Raw genomic sequence first — 17653 nt, forward strand, 5'->3', positions numbered from 1 at the left:
ATTTGCCCCTGTGCATCTTTTAGAACTACTTTCTAGCTGTGTTATCTGAACACATTTCTCAAACTCTCTGATCCCTATTTATTACCTCATTTGTAAAATGGGCATACAATAACATCTACCTCATAGGATTCTTGTTATTTAAATGAAATGATGCATATAAAGCACTTAGAACAGGGCCTGCCTTATAGTAAGCACCAGTTATTTTTACTGTCAAAAATGGCATCATGAAAATAGTATATGCTTTTTTCTTTATTCTTTGTCTTCTTAATTCCAAAGGTATTATTTTGGAAAAGAAAATGAGGTAATATAAAAATAGTTAAAGTATGGTAGTTCCCTGGTATTCTAGTGGTTAAGATGTGGTGCTTTCATTGCTTTGGGCCAGGTTCAACCCCAGGTGGAGGAACTGAGATCCCTCTTCAACCCGCTTCATGCCATGGCCAAAAAAATATCTGTATATAAAGCATAAAGTGAAAATCATTGTCCTGTTCTCCACCCATTTCTCTAGTCCCACTCCCCAGAATAATACTGATTGGTTATAGTTGTGTTAAATATCTTTCAGTATCTTTTTCTATATACACATGTAGATAGGTTCATAGATTCTTAAAAACAAGATTTTGTTGGTTGCTTTATATATTCCATTTTTTTTTCTCTTTGCAACCACATTTGTGACATATGGAAGTTCCTGGCCAGGGATGGAATCCAAGCTGCAGCTGCGGCCTGCACCACAGCCATGGCAACATCAGATCCTTAATCCACTGGCAAGGCCAGGGATCAAATCCATATCCTCACAGAGATACCAGGTCCTTAACCTGCTAAGCGATGACAGGAACTCCTACATATTTCATTTTTTTTTTTTTTTTTTTTTTTTACTTGTATTAGTAATAGCTTTCCATGTTAATATATTTAGACCTACTTCTTCATAAAACTTCATTCAAAAAAAAATTGTGGGCCGTTCTCATTGTGCCTCAGCAGAAACAAACCTGACTAGTATCCATGAGGATGTAGGTTCAGTCCCTGGCCCTGCTCAGTGAGTTAAGGATCTGGCATTGCCGTGAGCTGTGGTATAGGTCACAGACACAGCTCAGATCCTGTGTTGCTGTGGCTGTGACGTAGGCTGACAGGTGTACCTGATTCAACCCCTAGCCTAGGCCCCTAGGTGCGGCCCTAAAAAACAAAAAAAAATTGTGACTGCCATGTGTGTGCCAAGTTTTGGAATCTAGGGATATTGGAATGACTGAAACAAAATGCCAATTCTCTTTAACTATCTAGTGAGTATAGAGTATGTGAAGAAAAAGAAAGCAATGTAAAGGGAATGTAAGTGATGGAGGGAAGGGTGATGACTTTTAGAAATTTGTCTGAGCAAAAGTTTAAAGAGCATAAAGGAGTAAGTCACATGCTCCCTGATGTTAGACTGTTTCAGGCAGAGGAAGGAGCCGGAACCAAGACTTTGATGTAGGAGAACCTGCAGTCACCACTTTGCACACTAGCACAGCAATGTAAAAATAACCATGCAGATGGAAACTGTGCATGCTTATTTATGGTTGTTCCATGACCTTAAAAACACTTGTGAAAATGATTTTAAAAGAACTCTCCTACTGTCAGTTTCATTATATAGGGAAATGAAAAAAAAAATAGTAAAACTAAAATTTACCTAGTACACTGAGAATTAAAGTGTTTTATTTCTTTCTAAAAGCTGATCAGGAGTACTGTATCCACGTATTCCACATCTTTTTTTTTTTTTTTTTTTTTGCCTGCACCTGCAGCATGCAAAAGTTTCCAGACCAGGAATTGAACCCGAGCCGAAGAAGTAACAAGGCCGAATCCTTAACTGCTAGGTACCAGGGAACTTCAAGGGTTCTATATCTGAGCTTCCACAGGTTTTGGGGTCCATGGATTTTTGGTATCTGCTGGAGGGTGGGTACCAAGGGACGAGTGTGATTGGAACAGTGCTTGCCTTGTTCACACTGCATAACTTCTGGTACAGAGCAACTTCTGTGCTCTGGTAAATTGTACTCCTTTCTCAGTTTGGATCTGCTCCTGACATTTTACCCTTTGTCTTTACAATATTGTAAATTATCTCCAAGAGTTCCTTAATAGGAAGTTTTTGCCAGCATCACTTCCAGGGATATCTTCATTCTTTTCATCAAAACCATGTGCCTTAACTTATCCTTGGGATCTGGGTGCACTTTTTATAGCAGCATCCTTATCTGTGCTAACACCAGATAGCTTAACATTAATCAGATTAATCCTGACTCTTGAAAAAAGTGAATCCAGCCTTTATTGGCTGTAAGAGGTTATTATTTAAAATTTTCCTTGTAATTTCCATCTTTTTTCATAGTGTCAGTTAATTCATCACTTCACTGTGGATGATTGGGTTGTTGATGTTTTTACTGTCTTCAGTCCAAAGTAGAAGTAAATGCTCCCATTTCACTATTGTTGCCTTTTGCTCCTACTGCAGTTTCAACTAAAACATTATATGAAATGACTTTACCGCCTTTTTTATATTGATTGGGCTTTCTCAATATGGTTCATATTACAGCTTCATACAAGCATAGGTCTCATCCTGTCTTCTCTTTGCTATTGCCATTTTCAGATCTTCCAGTCACATCCCATTTTACCTATAGAATTATCGCTTTTTTTTTTTTTCTTTGCTGCATTTTCATCTTTGTTGACCAGTTCTCTTTCTCTTCTGATCATTCATTTTGGTAAAATCTCGCCTGGGTTTATCTCTGAGAAATGAGACAGCACAACTACATGCTTTGCTGTCTACATGAACTGAGCTACAGATGTGCAGTGCCCAGTCACCAATGTACTTCAAAAGAAGTGGTTATGATGTGCACATCTGTAAGTTACAGAGCAATTTGTGGCCTGAAGAGCTAGCAACAGAGTTTGCAGTTAATATACTGTAGTACCTGAAATGTGAAGAGTGTTGGTGGGGACTGGTGGGATATAGTTACACGTGTAGATGTGAAGGACACACATACAAGTGTTGTGGGAATTGAGCGCTGCCTTTATATGAGAAACAAAGAAGGAACTGCAAAGGAGAATAGCCTGGAACAGGAAGGGAGTGGGGATGATTGTACAGAATAGTTCACAGACGTAATTGTGTGTGCTGGCCTTTGTGGGCCGTTCACAGTCCTTTGGATTTTATTCTGAATGAGACAGGGAGCCACCAGAGGGCTAAGGCGTAGGAGCGACATGATTTGAGTTATTTCTAAAAGGTTTGCTCTGACTGCTTTGCTGAGAATAAACTGCAAGAAGAGTAGAAGCAGTGAGACAAATGAGCAATGGTAACACCTTAGATTATTATCTTAGAGGCTTGGACCAGCATGGAGGTGATAAAAGTCTTAAGAGTTAAGATTCTGGATATGTATTGAAGCTACAGCTGTTGGAATTTTCTGAGTAGAGAGAAAGGAGAGGAGTCAAGGAGAGCCATCCATTTTTGCATGCGCAACTGCAGATAAGAGATTATCCTTTCTGGAGTTCCCATCATGAATGTTGCAGGTTCGATCCCTGGCCTCGCTCAGTGGGCTAAGGATCCGGCGTTGCCGTGGGCTGTGGTGTAGGTCGCAGACACGGCTCGTATCCCAAATTGCTGTGGCTGTGGTATAGGCTAGCGGCTACAGCTCTGACTAGACCCCTAGCCTGGGAACCTCCATATGCCACAGGTTCCGCCCTAGAAAAGACAAAAAGACAAAAAAAAAAAGAAAAAAAGAAAAAAGAAATTATCCTTTCTGAAGTGAGGAACCCTGTAGAATACCGAAGTTGGGGGTAGGGATCAAGAGTTTGGTATTAGCTTTTACATTTCAACTGTGGATGTCTGTGACTTCATCCTCAGTATACTCCCAAATCTGTGCTGGCATTGAATGGACAAAACACTATACTGGTGAGGTTTTCCTACTAAATATATTTTGAAGTGTTATTTTCCCAACACAAAAGAGCTTTTCTTCTCAGTGTAACAAAATCAAAATCCTATGTGTATCAGTAAATAGACAAATTTTATTTATTTCCACTTGATGAGTTACATTTTGTATAAAAGTATACAAATAATGGGTTTTGATTTTTTTTCAGTAGAAAAAATATTGCCTTGATGGCATATTGTGATATAACACTAATTGCTTGTAGCACAGTTAAATGTCAGTATTGAAACCTAATCAGTAGCTGCAGTCTTATAGATGCAAACAAATGTTTACCAAGAATGTATTTTGTATACAATACTGCAACAAATATGCCGAAGAATGAGCGTATATTAGGTGGATGTACTGTTTCTAGAAACCACAAACTAAGAATGATGGAATATCGGAGTTCCCGTCGTGGCGCAGTGGTTAACGAATCCGACTAGGAACCATGAGGTCGCGGGTTCGGTCCCTGCCCTTGCTCAGTGGGTTAACGATCCGGCGTTGCCGTGAGCTGTGGTGTAGGTTGCAGACGCGGCTCGGATCCCGCGTTGCTGTGCCTCTGGCGTAGGCCGGTGGCTACAGCTCCGATTCGACCCCTAGCCTGGGAACCTCCATATGCCGCGGAAGCGGCCCAAGAAATAGCAACAACAACAACAACAACAAAAGACAAAAAAAAAAAAAAAAAAGAAAGAAAAGAATGATAGAATATCAATGTAGTTTAGTATTTACTAATTTTCCTTTCCTCTTTATTTACATAGGGAAGTCATAGGAATTATAAATTCAACTTGAGTAAAGTTTAAAACTATATATTTTATGGGAGTTCCTATCGTGACTCAGTGGTTAACAAATCCGACTAGGAGCCATGAGGTTGCAGGTTCGTTCCCTGGCCTCGCTCAGTGGATTAAGGATCCGGCGTTGCCGTGAGCTATGGTTTAGGTTGCAGACACGGCTCGGATCCCGAGTTTCTGTGGCTGTGATATAGGCTGGCAGCTACAGCTCTGATTGGACCCCTAGTCTGGGAACCTTCATGTGCCGCGGGCGCAGCCCTAGAAAAGACAAAAAAGGGCAAAAAGAAAACCAAGAAACTAGGAGTTCCCGTCGTGGCGCAGTGGTTAACGAATCCGACTAGGAACCAGGAGGTTGCGGGTTCGGTCCCTGCCCTTGCTCAGTGGGTTAACGATCCGGCGTTGCCGTGAGCTGTGGTGCAGGTTGCAGACTCGGCTAGGATCCCACGTTGCTGTGGCTCAGGCGTAGGCCAGTGGCTACAGCTCCGACTCAACCCCTAGCCTGGGAACCTCCATATGCCGCAGGAGCGGCCCAAGAAATAGCAACAACAACAACAAAAAGACAAAAGACAAAAAAAAAAAAAAAAAAGAAAACCAAGAAACTATATATTTTATGATAAAGGGCCTTTAACCTAAGATGGCCAGAGGACTGACATTATATATTTACTGTAAAGAGAATTATAAAAGTTTTGTCTTTTTTTTTTTTTCCTTAGGGCCACATCTATGGCATAGGGAAGTTTCCAGGCTGGGGATCAAGTCCAGCCTGTGCCACAGCCACAGCAACACCAGATCTCAGCCTCGTCTGTGGCCTATACCACAGCTCATGGCAAGCCAGATCCTTAACCCATTGAGAGGGGCCATGGATTGAACCTGCGTCCTCATGGATACTAGTTAGGGTCATTACCACTGAGCCACATAGGGAAGTCCGAAAGTTTTCTTTTTCTGATATTAAAAATTGCTAAATACTTGTTTCCATTAACTTCAAAAAAAAAGTTTGGTTTTAAATATTTTATTTTGAGATACTTGGTTAGACACACCCAAATGGAGATGTCATTTGGTACATAGTTGGATATATAATCCTGAGGTTTGTACAATTCTAGAATTGATAGAGGTCTGTGCTGATAGTTAAGTTTTGGGAATTAAAGCAGGTGCTGGCATTCCTTGTTCTATTGTACTTTGCAGATATTGCGATTTTTGCAAATTGCAGGTTTGTGACAGCCCTGCATCAAGCAAGTCTGTCAGTCCATTGTTTTTTCAGCATTTGCTCACTTTGGTCTCTGTGTCACATCTTGGTAATTCTCACACTATTTCAAATTTTTCATTATTATTGTATCTGTTATGGTGATCTATAATTAGTAATCTTTAATGTCACTGCTATGATTCCCTGAAGACCCAGATAATGGTTAGGTTTTGTTTTGTTTTTTTCAGCAATAATGTATGTTTTCAATTAAGGCATGTATGTTGGAGGTTTTGTCTTTTTTTTTTTTTTTTTTTTTTTTTTTCTTAGGGCCGCTCCCGTAGCATATGAAGGTTCCCAGGCTAGGGGTCTCATCGGAGCTGTAGCCGCTGGCCTGCACCACAGCCACAGCAACACCAGATCCAAGCCATGTCTGCGACCTACACCACAGCTCACGGCAATGCTGGATCCTTAACCCACTGAGCAAGGCCAGGGATCGAACCCGCAACCTCATGGTTCCTAGTTGGATACGTTAACCACTGAGCCATGACAGGAACTCCTGTTGGGGGTTTTTTAGCTGTAATCCACACTTAATAGACTATAGTAGTGTAAACATAACTTTATGTGCACTGAGAAACCAAAAAATTTGTATGACTCGCTTTCTGGCAATATTCACTTTATTGCAGTGGTCTGGAACCACACCTACATTATCTCCAAGGTACATTGTATATATGCTTTAACATCATGAGAGTGGAAAAGATCCCATTGACAGTGATTATAAATAAAGAATAGAAGTGATACAAGGATCACATCTTAGGACACTCCCTCTTTAAAGGTCATAAAAATGCAAAGGCAGAAAAGGAGACTGTATTCCTTTGCTCTGTGATCTTCCCAGATGTGTTGGTGCCTTAAATTCCTCAATTAATGAATATTTGGGCTATTTCCATTTATCACAATGATCAACAGTACTGCAGTGAATCTCTTTATCTTTGAACCCTTTTGTAAACATTTCTCTGGGATGTATTTCTGGAAGTAGAATTGATGGGTCAAAGTAAACATGCAGTTTAAATTCTGACTTCCAATCACTCTGCCTTTTACATTCTCATAAAACATGTGTTTCCATTTTCTCCACATTCTTGCCAACACTAGCTATTAAATTTTATAAATGTAATACTTTATTTTCCATTGTTTTTTAAAAAAGTTTTGAACAAAGTAGCATATGGAGTTACTTTTTAAATGATAGGAAAAAAGTTAGTTCCTGAAGGTGAAGGACACACTGTAAAGTACAAGCATATTTCTTATGAGCAGTGTGTGCAGAAACTTGGGTGAGATGGGGCTCCTGTAGACTCTTGCCTGGGCTTAGTATGCTTTAGAGAAGCCAGGGGAAAGGGGCCCACACAGACATGCAGTCTGGCCTTTGTTGCAGTAGGCAGTCTGTTTCTGTGGCACTTGAAAAAAGAGAGCATTTGGATTGTCAAAAACAACCAGCTGAAAGAGCAGTCTCCCCACACTCCCTGCCCAAGGAAAAGGAATCAAGTAAATGACTGATTTTTGAAATAGCCCAGCTCTTTCACTGATGAGTAATAACAGAAGGATTGATGTGAAGATAATTAAAAGTAGGAAAGAAGCAACTAAATATACTAATGTGTTCACTAAGAACACTGACCAGAAAAAATTTACAGGGGATAGATGAAATTTATAACAAGATATTTGACTGTGAATATAAATTTCTTAATGAAATAACCATCACCTCTATGAAAGAAAACACAAAGGTGATATCCAAAAATTTCCAAGAATAAATAAACAAAACATAAAGAGATGACAGATGGATTGACAGAAGTCAGTAAAGCTCTAGAACAAACCATCAGAAAATGAAGACAAAACAGAAAAGTGTAGGCACAGAGGACAGAAATGAAAGAAGTGAACAAAAGGAAACAAAGGTAAAACAAAAACCTATACAAAACATACTATGATACACGTAAGATCAAACGTATGTTATCAGTGTCTCCGAACTCAGTCTTTAACTTTAAATTGATGGCATGTTAATATTCTATCATTAATATATTTTCTAAGTTGTACACAAAATATTGGTCTATTGTATGGTGTCAGCAACTTAGATTCAGTGAAATACTGAAATAGAGTGATGCTGTGTAGAGATGGTGATGGCTGGGTTAGAGCAAGAGGAAAGAGATGTCTCAGTACATCTTTTGAAACATGAATAGTAATTCAGACAAAACATTTAAAAAAAGTTGGAATATTATAAAACAGAAAACAGTGCACTTAGAAAGTAAATCCAAAATCTAGCAAAATAAATTTAAAGCTTGAATTTGAGAAGAAGTCACATAGTACTACAAGGCTACTTCCCATGTTTGCTTAGGATTTCTCTGCCAGTCACTAATCCATCCTCAAACTCTCCAGCAAACCTGTAGAAAAACTGAATAAAGGTAGACCCATCCAATTTCTGTCAGTTTCACTTGTTCTTGGTGGCATCCCTCCAGTCTGCATCGGTTTCTCTCTAGGCTTGATGCCCAGCTTTTGTCCCTGGTGCTGCTTTTTTTGAATTCCCTGCAGCTCATCACCTGGAGCCTGTACGCGTCCTCTTTCTTGGCTTACTCTCTGGATTTGTTAGAGCACCTCTTGTGTAACAGAGAAAGAGTACATATTTTTCAGTTCTATAATTTCCATTTGATTCTTTTTATAACTTTGATTTCTTAACTGAGCTTTTTAAATTTTTTTGTTTCACCGGAATTCGTGATTGCTTATTGAAACATTTAAAGATCTCTCTATTAAAGTCCTTGTTAGATAATTGCTGCATTATTCATCTCATACTCAATTTGTGATTTACCTGGCCCTTGATTAGGGGAATGGTTTCCTATTTTAGGCATTATGGACTCAGGAATTTTTGTGGGCCCTTGAACAGTAAAGGTTTGAACTGCACGGGTCCACTTATACACAGATTTTTAAAAATAATTACAGAGTAATATGAACACTATACGCCTATAGAGGTCTGCAGTTGGTTGTAGAACTTCAGGTATGGAAGGTCGCCTGTAAAGTTACATGTGGATTTTCAACTGCACAAGGGTTCTCACCCCTAGCTCCTGTGTTGTTCAAGGATCAAGTATATATGCAGCTTTATTTTTGCAGTCCTCCTCTCAAACTGCCCCATTTGGGGAAGGGAAAGCATTGCCTCGTTACCTCCAATATGGGGGTTGAAGCCCAGGTTCTCTTCTTGGCCCCTGTTGATACAGCTTTAGTAGTGAGGTGAGGGGGAGGGAATTAAGGTGTGTCATTACATCCTGACAAAGTGTGGAAGTCTAGGTTCTCCACAGCCTTTGCTGGAGTGAGTGGGGCCACAGTTGTTTCTGTGATGCTTCACTAGAGTAGAGCAATTATTGTATAAAAGTTTCCATCTTGCTAAGCTGCTCCTTTCTTGGTTCTTTGGCTAGAGGGAGACTTTTCTTGGGACTTCTGTCTGTTCCCTTTGACGTTCCCATGGGCCAGCTCCCCAGCACTCAGTCTGGGATCAGGGAGGCAAAAAAGAATGTCAGTGCTGGTCATTCCCAGTGTCCTGCGATTCCAGCCAGTCTGTCTTCTCATCATCTTCAGCAGCCTTTTATTTTATGTGTAATAATAGTGATTCTTAACTATACTTATTAGCAAGAGGAATAGGAAAGGTATGCCATCTTTCCATAAACAGAAGTCCTACCCATACTCTTAAATGATATAATGGCTGGGAGAATTTTAAATTGGAAATAATTCTTTTCTTTCTAGGTGATATCTTCAGTTTTACCTTACAGCATTTTCTCTTTAAGTTCTTAATATGAAAATCTATGAATGTAGAGAAAAATAGAGAAAATAATACTATTCAACCAGATTTAACTGTTTTACAATTTTGCTCATATATTACCCGTTTAGTGCAATTAAATTACAGAGTTTGACTTTTAAATACTTCCTTGTGCATTTTGATTATAATGTGTATTGGTATGTGTTTCTTTCAATTTATCCTGCTTGGGGAAATTGAACTTTTAGATATGTAGCTTTCCCCCACTATCCAAAAGTAGAGTGTTCTATAAAACCTTTTGCAAACTGAAATGGCACAAAGTGAAGAAGTTAGGACACATTTTGCTAAGGGATGCACAAAATACATCAAGATAAAACACAGATGCACCCACAGTCCAAGGCTGTGGCAGCTTCAATCTAGGATGCTGAGTGTAGTTCTCAGAAGGAGCTTGGCAGTGCCACTTTCACTGCTTGAGGTGCAGTGCCTCTAAAAACAGCACACTTCAAAACAAATACTGAACGCTTCTGTTAGCTTTTTTCATAAAAGCAAAAATCCTCTTGGGATTTCTTTTGGTTAGTGAAAACAGGTACTAATGTAGATCATTTGCAAAAACGAAGTGACATAAAACAAACTTGCAGCAAGCAGAGGATACCTGTATAGATGCTTTTCATCAAATTTGGGGAGATTTGGGACATTATTTCTTCACATATCTTTTCTGCCCCTCTCTCGCCTTCTTTTCTGGGATTCCCATTATGCATATATTAGATACGTTTATTACTGTTCAAAGATCCTTGAAGCTGTTTGTTTTCCCTGCTTCTTCCCCCACCCCCTCATTTCTCAGACTGGATAATCTCAGTTGACCTGTCTTCAAGTTTGTTGACTCCCTTATGCCTGCCAAAATGTGCTTTTGAAAACACTCTAGTATTTTTCCTTTAAGCTTTTATACTTTTCAACTGCAGAATTTCTGTTTGGAATTTTTTATAATTTCTATTTATATTCTGAATTTATAGAGATGTTTTCATGCCATTCTTTAACCATAATCTAATTTTTGGGATTTATTTAAAATAGCTAAGTTAAATTGACTAGCAAGTCTAACATCTGTGCTTCCTCAGTGATAGTTTTATTACTTTTTTTCCTCTGTGTTTGAACAGTCCTTTCTTGTCTCTTTACATACATACCTCAGAATTTGTTGTCGAAAACTGTTTAAACAGCATAATCTGGCAGCGCTGAAAACCTGATTCCCACCCCTCCCTGGCTTTACTTTTGCTCCTTGTTGTAGTTGTGGTGGTTTAGTAACTTTTCTGAACTAATTCTTTTAAACCTGTGTGTTTGTCTAGTACAACCACTGAAATCTCCACTTGGTTAACTGTATAGTCAGCTGATGAAAGAACAAATTTCTTTAATCCTTGGAACTAATAAGGCACTGTAGGTGTTTGCCTGTAGGTGTTGCACTGGGTATGTCTTGGGTACCCCAGAAACACTCAGGCACTTTACAGCTCTGCCCTAGCCCACTCTTCCTGTGTGCACAGTCTCACAGTCAGCCAGAGTTGAGTGCTTAGGGCCCTTGAGTTCTTCCCTAGGCCCTTTGAGTTCTTCCCTAGGCTGTTGGAGTGTGGAATTCCACAGCCCTGGATGGGTATGCAGACAGTCCTGTGTATTCGTGTTGATTCCTAGACTGCCAGAAGTGCTACGTCAGAGCTTTTCACAGCCCTGGTGGATATCACCTTTCAAGTATTTTAGCTAGCTCATTGTCTGCCCTGTTGTCAGCAGAGAACCTGACTGATTGCCTCTAATTTTTTCCAGAAACACCCCTCGGGAAAAGGATGTTTGTGCTGATAAGCTCCAAGTCAGGTCAAATAAGTCAGTCTTACATATGATAATGACCAAACAGGTCCTATGATGGTCATTCTTTGGCGAGGAAGGTTTGTAGTGGTTATGACCCCTCTGGTAGCTGTCAGGCTGCTGGTTTTCACTGGGATGTGGTGTTGGCTGATAAGAGGACTGTTGGAGTGTGGAATTGGAGATGAAAGAATGGAAATAGTGCAGGTTAAAACACCGCAAAATTTACTGTTCTTACCAAGATTCAGTCTGTTTTCTGGAATAATTTTGCCAGATTGTTGATAGCCTTTGATTAATTTCTGTGTTCAGAAAAAGTTGTTGTTTGACTTTTTTTTCATTCTTTTTTGGGGGGGCAATTTTTTTGTTGCTTTTATGAAAGGGAGTTTTCAGAGATCTTGTGTTTTTGCTGATGTCTCTGGTTACTTCATCTTTTGATTCTCTTTAATTCCAGGATAATTCTTACCTCTGGTAAGAATTTTTTATTTTTAAAATACTTATTTTGAAATAATTTAAGACTTGCAAGAAGCTGCAAAAATAATAAAGTTATCATGTACCCTTTATCCAGCTTCCCCAAATGATTACATTTTACATGTAAAACTAGTATATTTTCAAAATGAAAGAATTGGCATTGGTACAATACTGTTGACTTAACTACAGATGGTATTAAAATGTCACCAGTTTGTATAATGTACTTTTTTTTCTTTTGGTGTATACTACTTTGAAATTTTATCACATGAATAGATTTGTAGGGGTGTAGGTTGCAGGCACAGCTTGCATACCGTGTTGCTGCCACTTTGGTATAAGCAGGCAGCTACAGCTGTGATTTGACCTCTAGTCTGGTAACTTCCATATGCCACAGGTGTGGCCCTAAAAGGAAAAAAAATATGGATATACCAGAATTTATTTGTCTGTTTGCTCACTGAAGTACATTGGGGTTGTTTCTAGTTTGGGGCTATTACAAATAAAGCTGCTCTAAACATTCATCTGCAGAGTTCTGGATAAACACACATTTCATTTCTCTAGGATAAAAATCCCAAGAGTGTAGTCGCTGCATTATACTGTACATTGTATTTTTTAAATTTATTTATTTTGGGAGTTTCCATCGTGGCTCAGTGGTTAACGAATCCGACTAGGAACCATGAGGTTTCGGGTTCGATCCCTGGCCTTGCTTAGTGGGTTAAGGATCCAACATTGCCATGAGCTGTGGTGTAGGTCACAGACGTGGCTCGGATCCTGTGTTGCTGTGGCTCTGGTGTAGACCGGTGGCTACAGCTCCAACTCGACCCCTAGCCTGGGAACATCCATATGCCATGGGAGCGGCCCTAGAAAAGACCAAAAATATATATATTTATTTATTTTTTTTTTTTGAGGTGGGCACATCTTTAGCATGTGGGAGGTAGTTCCCTGGCCAGGGATCAAACCCCATGCCAGAGCAGCGACCCAGGCTGCTCCAGTGACAACACCTGATCCTTAACCCACCACACCACAAGAGAACTCCAATATTTTTTAAATTTTGTCAGAAACCACCAGACTATTTTCCAGAGTGACTGTACCATTTTAAATTCATAGCTGCAACACGTGAGATCTGTTTATTATATAACCTTGCTTAACTCATTTATTAGTTCTAAGAAGTTTTTTGTAGATACTCATATTCTTTCCTATGCTTGATATCATAGGATATATTTTTTTTTTACCATTCTAAAAAAACAAAGAAAGAAAAAGAAAAAAGGAGTTCCCTTCGTGGCTCATCAGTTAACAAACCCATCTAGGATCCATGAGGATATGGGTTCGATCCCTGGCCATTCTCAGTGGGTTAAGGGCCCAGTGTTGCTGTGAGCTTTGGTGTGGGTCGCAGACGCAGCTCAGATTCCACATTGCTGTGGCTGTGGCTGTGGTGTAGCAGCTCAAATTCAGGCCCTAGCCTGGGAACCTCCATATGCTGCAGGTGCAGCCCTAAAAAGCAAAAAAAGGATGTATATTTTCACCATTCTGATATGTGTGTGGTCGTATATCATCGAAGCTTTACTTTGCATATTTCTAATAGCTAATCGTGTTGAGCATCATTTTGTGTGGTTATTAGCCATCTGAATATTCTCTTTAGCAAAGAATATTTTCATCATGCATGTGTTGAGCCCATTTTCTAATGGGATTGTTTCCTTAGTGTTGAGTTTACAGAGGTGTTTACATAGTCTGAATATAATTCCTTAATTAGATACATGTTTTGGGTTTTTTAACCATCTTAACCATTTTTTAATTACGCATTTTAGTGGTATTAAGTACATCCATACGGTTGCACAACTGATCTCCGATTTTTCATCTTGCAAAATTGCAACTGTATACCCATTATACAACATTGTTCCTCACCTCAGCCCCTGGAAATCACTGTTTTGCTTGCTTTTTTAATGAATTGGACTATTCTAGGTACTTCATATAAGTGGAGTCCTACAGTAGTCATCCCTCAGTATCCGAAGGGCATTGGTTCCGTGACTAAGGTAGGCCACTGCAAATGTCAAAATCCATGAACGCTCAGGTCTCTTATATAAACTGGCTTCCTGGCCTCACTCAGTGGGTTAAGGAACTGGCGTTGCCATGGTGAGCTGTGGTGTAGATCGCAGACACAGCTCTGGTCCCAAGTTGCTGTGGCTGTGCCGTTGGCCAGCAGCTACAGCTCCAATTCTGCCACTAGCCTGGAAACTTCCATATGCCATAGGTATGGCCCTAAAAAGGCAGAAAAAAAAAGAATGTACTTTTATCTTTTCTTTTTTGGCTTTAGCCATAGCACGTAGGGCTATAATCTGAGCTGTTGCAGAAATAATGATGTGTAGTTATGCTTTGGTCACAGTGAAAGTCCAAAATAAGTATTTCAGAACACTGTAGTTACTTTAGATATCTGGAGTATCTTTGGTAAAACATGCTGGAAAGTTATAAGAATGGTGTCCTTGGGTAAAGGGCTGGACGTGTGAAGTAGATGAAGTTATAAAATAAGTTTACAAGAAACTACATATGAAGTAGGAGTACAATTGTTATTTTTTAAAAACGCCTCAGGCAACATGAATTAAGGAATTCTTGGAGGAAAAAAGTACACTGTAATGAAACTTGGTTGTCTTTCATTGATGTGGTTTGATTTATTCCTTTAAAATGTTCTTTGTGGAGTCCCGTCGTGGCGCAGTGGTTAACAAATCCGACTAGGAACCATGAGGTTGCGGGTTCGTCCCTGCCCTTGCTCAGTGGGTCATGTTCTGGCGTTGCCGTGAGCTGTGGTGTAGGTCACAGACGCAGGTCGGATCCTGCGTTGCTGTGGCTCTGGCGTAGGCTGGCAGCTACAGCTCCGATTCGACCCCTAGCCCGGGAACCTCCATATGCCGCAGGAGCGGCCCAAGAAATGGCAAAAAGACAAAAAAAATAATAATAATAATAAAATGTTCTTTGTTTTATAAGTTAAATCCATTACCACCTTATGAAAACTTGATTGGAATGGGTCACGGTGGAGATAATTTTTTTTTCTTTAATTTTTTTTTTCTTTTTAGGGCCACACCTTCGGTATGGGGGTTCCCAGGCTAGGGGTCAAATCAGAGCTATAGCTGCTGGCCTACACCACAGCCACAGCAAGGCATGATCCGAGCCACATCTGCAACCTACACCACAGCTCACGACAATGCCGGATCCTTAATCTACTGGGTGAGGCCAGGGATTGAACCCCCATCCTCATGGTTCCTGGTCAGATTTGTTTTCACTGCACCACAACAGGAACTCCAAGGTGGAGATAATTTTAAAACTTGAATTCCTTTTCAAAGTTACCTTTAAGTTCATTTTTAAAATCAAGGATTATGGAGTTCCCATTGTGGTGCAGCGGAAATGAAGCCAACTAGGAACCATGAGGTTGTGGGTTCGATCCCTGGCCTTGCTTAATGGGTTAAGGATCTGGCATTTCCATGAGCTGTGGTGTAGGTCACAGACGCGGCTCAGATCCCACATTGCTGTGGCTGTGGCATAGGCTGGCAGCTGCAGCTCCAAGTTCGACCCCTAACCTGGGAACCTCTGTATGCCACAGGTGTGGCCCTAAAAAGCAAAAAATAAATTAATTATTTAATTTAGTTAAATCAAGGAATAGAGTTTTAGTTGTGCTGTTTGTTGTACAAAAACAATTGCACAAATAACTAATTTTCTGTGATGCTCCAAAGTTTGTTCTTGCTTTCTACATCATCTTTGCTTTTGTATTTCAGTGCCAAACCCAAGTCAGAAATCCATGTATCTATGGCCACTCCAGTCACTGTGTCAATGGAGACCATATCCAATCAAAATACTGATCAGCCCACCATCGCAGTCCCACCCACCGCCCAGCAGCCTCCACCAACCATTCCAACCATGATTACAGCAGCTAGCCCCCCATCACAACCAGCCGTCGCCCTTCCAACCATTCCTGGAGCAGTTCCCATCACTCCACCCATCACTACCATTGCAGCTGCCCCTCCACCATCAGCAGCAGTAGGTGGCAGTCTCTCCTCCGTTTTGGGCCCTCCTGTTCCTGAAATAAAAGTTAAAGAAGAAGTGGAACCAATGGACATCATGAGACCGGTTTCCGGTAAGTTCATTATCAGAATACTCTTAATTGGCAATTGCTTCTTCCCCATTCTCTAAATCTCCTGAGTCCAAACTCTTGTGTGACCCTCAGGCAGGAAGCCTGACTCCTTGATGCCCATTTTATACTTGTATTTTATTAGTTTTTAATAAATAGAAGAAGCATAAAGTGCCTTTTGAAAACTAAAACCATTTTGCTGCCCTTTTATAATTAATTTTCTTACCAAAATCATGAAAAAGATTATTATTTCCCTAAGAATATCTTTACGCATAGCCTCTTGTACTCATTAAGAAAATGTTGCCATGTTGGAGTTCCCGTTGCGGCACAGCAGAAACGAATCTGACTAGGAACCATGAGGTTGTGGGTTTGATCCCTGGCCTCACTCAGTGGGTTAAGGATCCAGCATTGCCGTGAGCTGTGGTGTAGGTTGCAGACACAGCTCAGATCTGGCATTGCTATATGACTGTGGTGTAGGCCAGCAGCTGCAGCTCCGACTAGACCCCTAGCCTGGGAACCTTCATATGCCGCAGGCATGGCCCTAAAAAGACAAAAAAAAGAAAAAGGAAAAGAAAATACTGCCATGTAAAAAGGGATCACAATGTGATTATAGCAGAGGGGTAAGTAATTTACAATTTATCCCCTGACAATTTTTGTTGCCATGTATGTGCAATAAAGTAAAATTTGTATTGTTGAAAATAGTTCTAAACTTATTTGTGATTAGTTAAATCTTAAAACTAAGATTTAACTACCATTACCCCTTTTCTTTCTTCCTAGCTCTAAACTTTTAGTTTGTAAAAGGCAGGTCACTTTGGAGGTTTTCTTTTCATTTGTTTTGTTTTCTGTTTTTTTAACAATTTATTATGGAATCTTAATTTTTCCTGACTATGAATGTAACATTCAGTGTATGATACTGATGAAACACAGACAAAACCAAAGTGGAAAGTAAGTAACTTGGTGCTGTAGTTACCACATATCACCCTCTTACCATTTTGGCATGACGGCCCCCATCTCTTGCTGTCCTTTTAGTTAAGAGGTGTGGCCATGCTATGTCTACAGCTGTTAAACCTGCCACAGAAAAAAAGAAGAAAAAACGAGTTCCCATTGTGGCTCAGTGGGTTAAGAATCCAGCTAGTATCCACAAGGTTTCCCACGTTGCTTGGATCCCGTGTTGTTGTGGCTGTGGTGTAGACCGGCAGGTGCAGCTCCAGTTTGATCCCTAGCCTGGGAACTTCCATGTACCACAAGTGCAGCCCTGAAAAGGAAACCTGCTATGTATTTATTTCCTTATTTATTGTCATTAATCATACCATGAAGTACCCTTCCGTGGTACCCATGTTTAGCCTCAGCAATTCCGTTGAAAGACGTGCATAAACCCTGGAGGGGAAATAAAATAGTCTCGATCTTGCTGTCCATCTCTCTCATTGTTCTGGATAGTTCCTCTTACCCTTCTGTACCAGGAGGCTGGCAGTAGTCATTCCTCACACTGTGAAGGGCGTGGCACCAGACATGCACGATACAAGCTTGTTCAAAACAAGCACGTCGCCATCCTCTTAGAGCTTACATTATAGCAAGGACAATAGACAGTAAAATAAA

The 17653-nt window shown here is 40.2% G+C and overlaps 1 protein-coding gene across 11 annotated transcripts in view; it reads left to right on the plus strand.

Moving 5' to 3' along the window:
• The window catches only part of SAP130 (Sin3A associated protein 130), a 96413-nt gene that overhangs the window by 59253 nt on the left and 19507 nt on the right, over positions 1 to 17653 (plus strand). For 7 of the 11 annotated variants that reach the window (XM_021076320.1, XM_021076322.1, XM_021076327.1 and 4 more), the window contains 2 exons: positions 1764 to 1835; positions 15705 to 16063. In XM_021076320.1, the coding sequence (XP_020931979.1) occupies positions 1764 to 1835; positions 15705 to 16063 (431 nt within the window). The remainder of the gene's footprint in view (positions 1 to 1763; positions 1836 to 15704; positions 16064 to 17653) is intronic. The other 4 variants (XM_021076323.1, XM_021076325.1, XM_021076328.1 and 1 more) reach the window with 1 other exon arrangement.

Source organism: Sus scrofa, chromosome 15 (genome assembly GCF_000003025.6).
Source record: "Sus scrofa isolate TJ Tabasco breed Duroc chromosome 15, Sscrofa11.1, whole genome shotgun sequence".
Taxonomy (NCBI): domain Eukaryota; kingdom Metazoa; phylum Chordata; class Mammalia; order Artiodactyla; family Suidae; genus Sus; species Sus scrofa.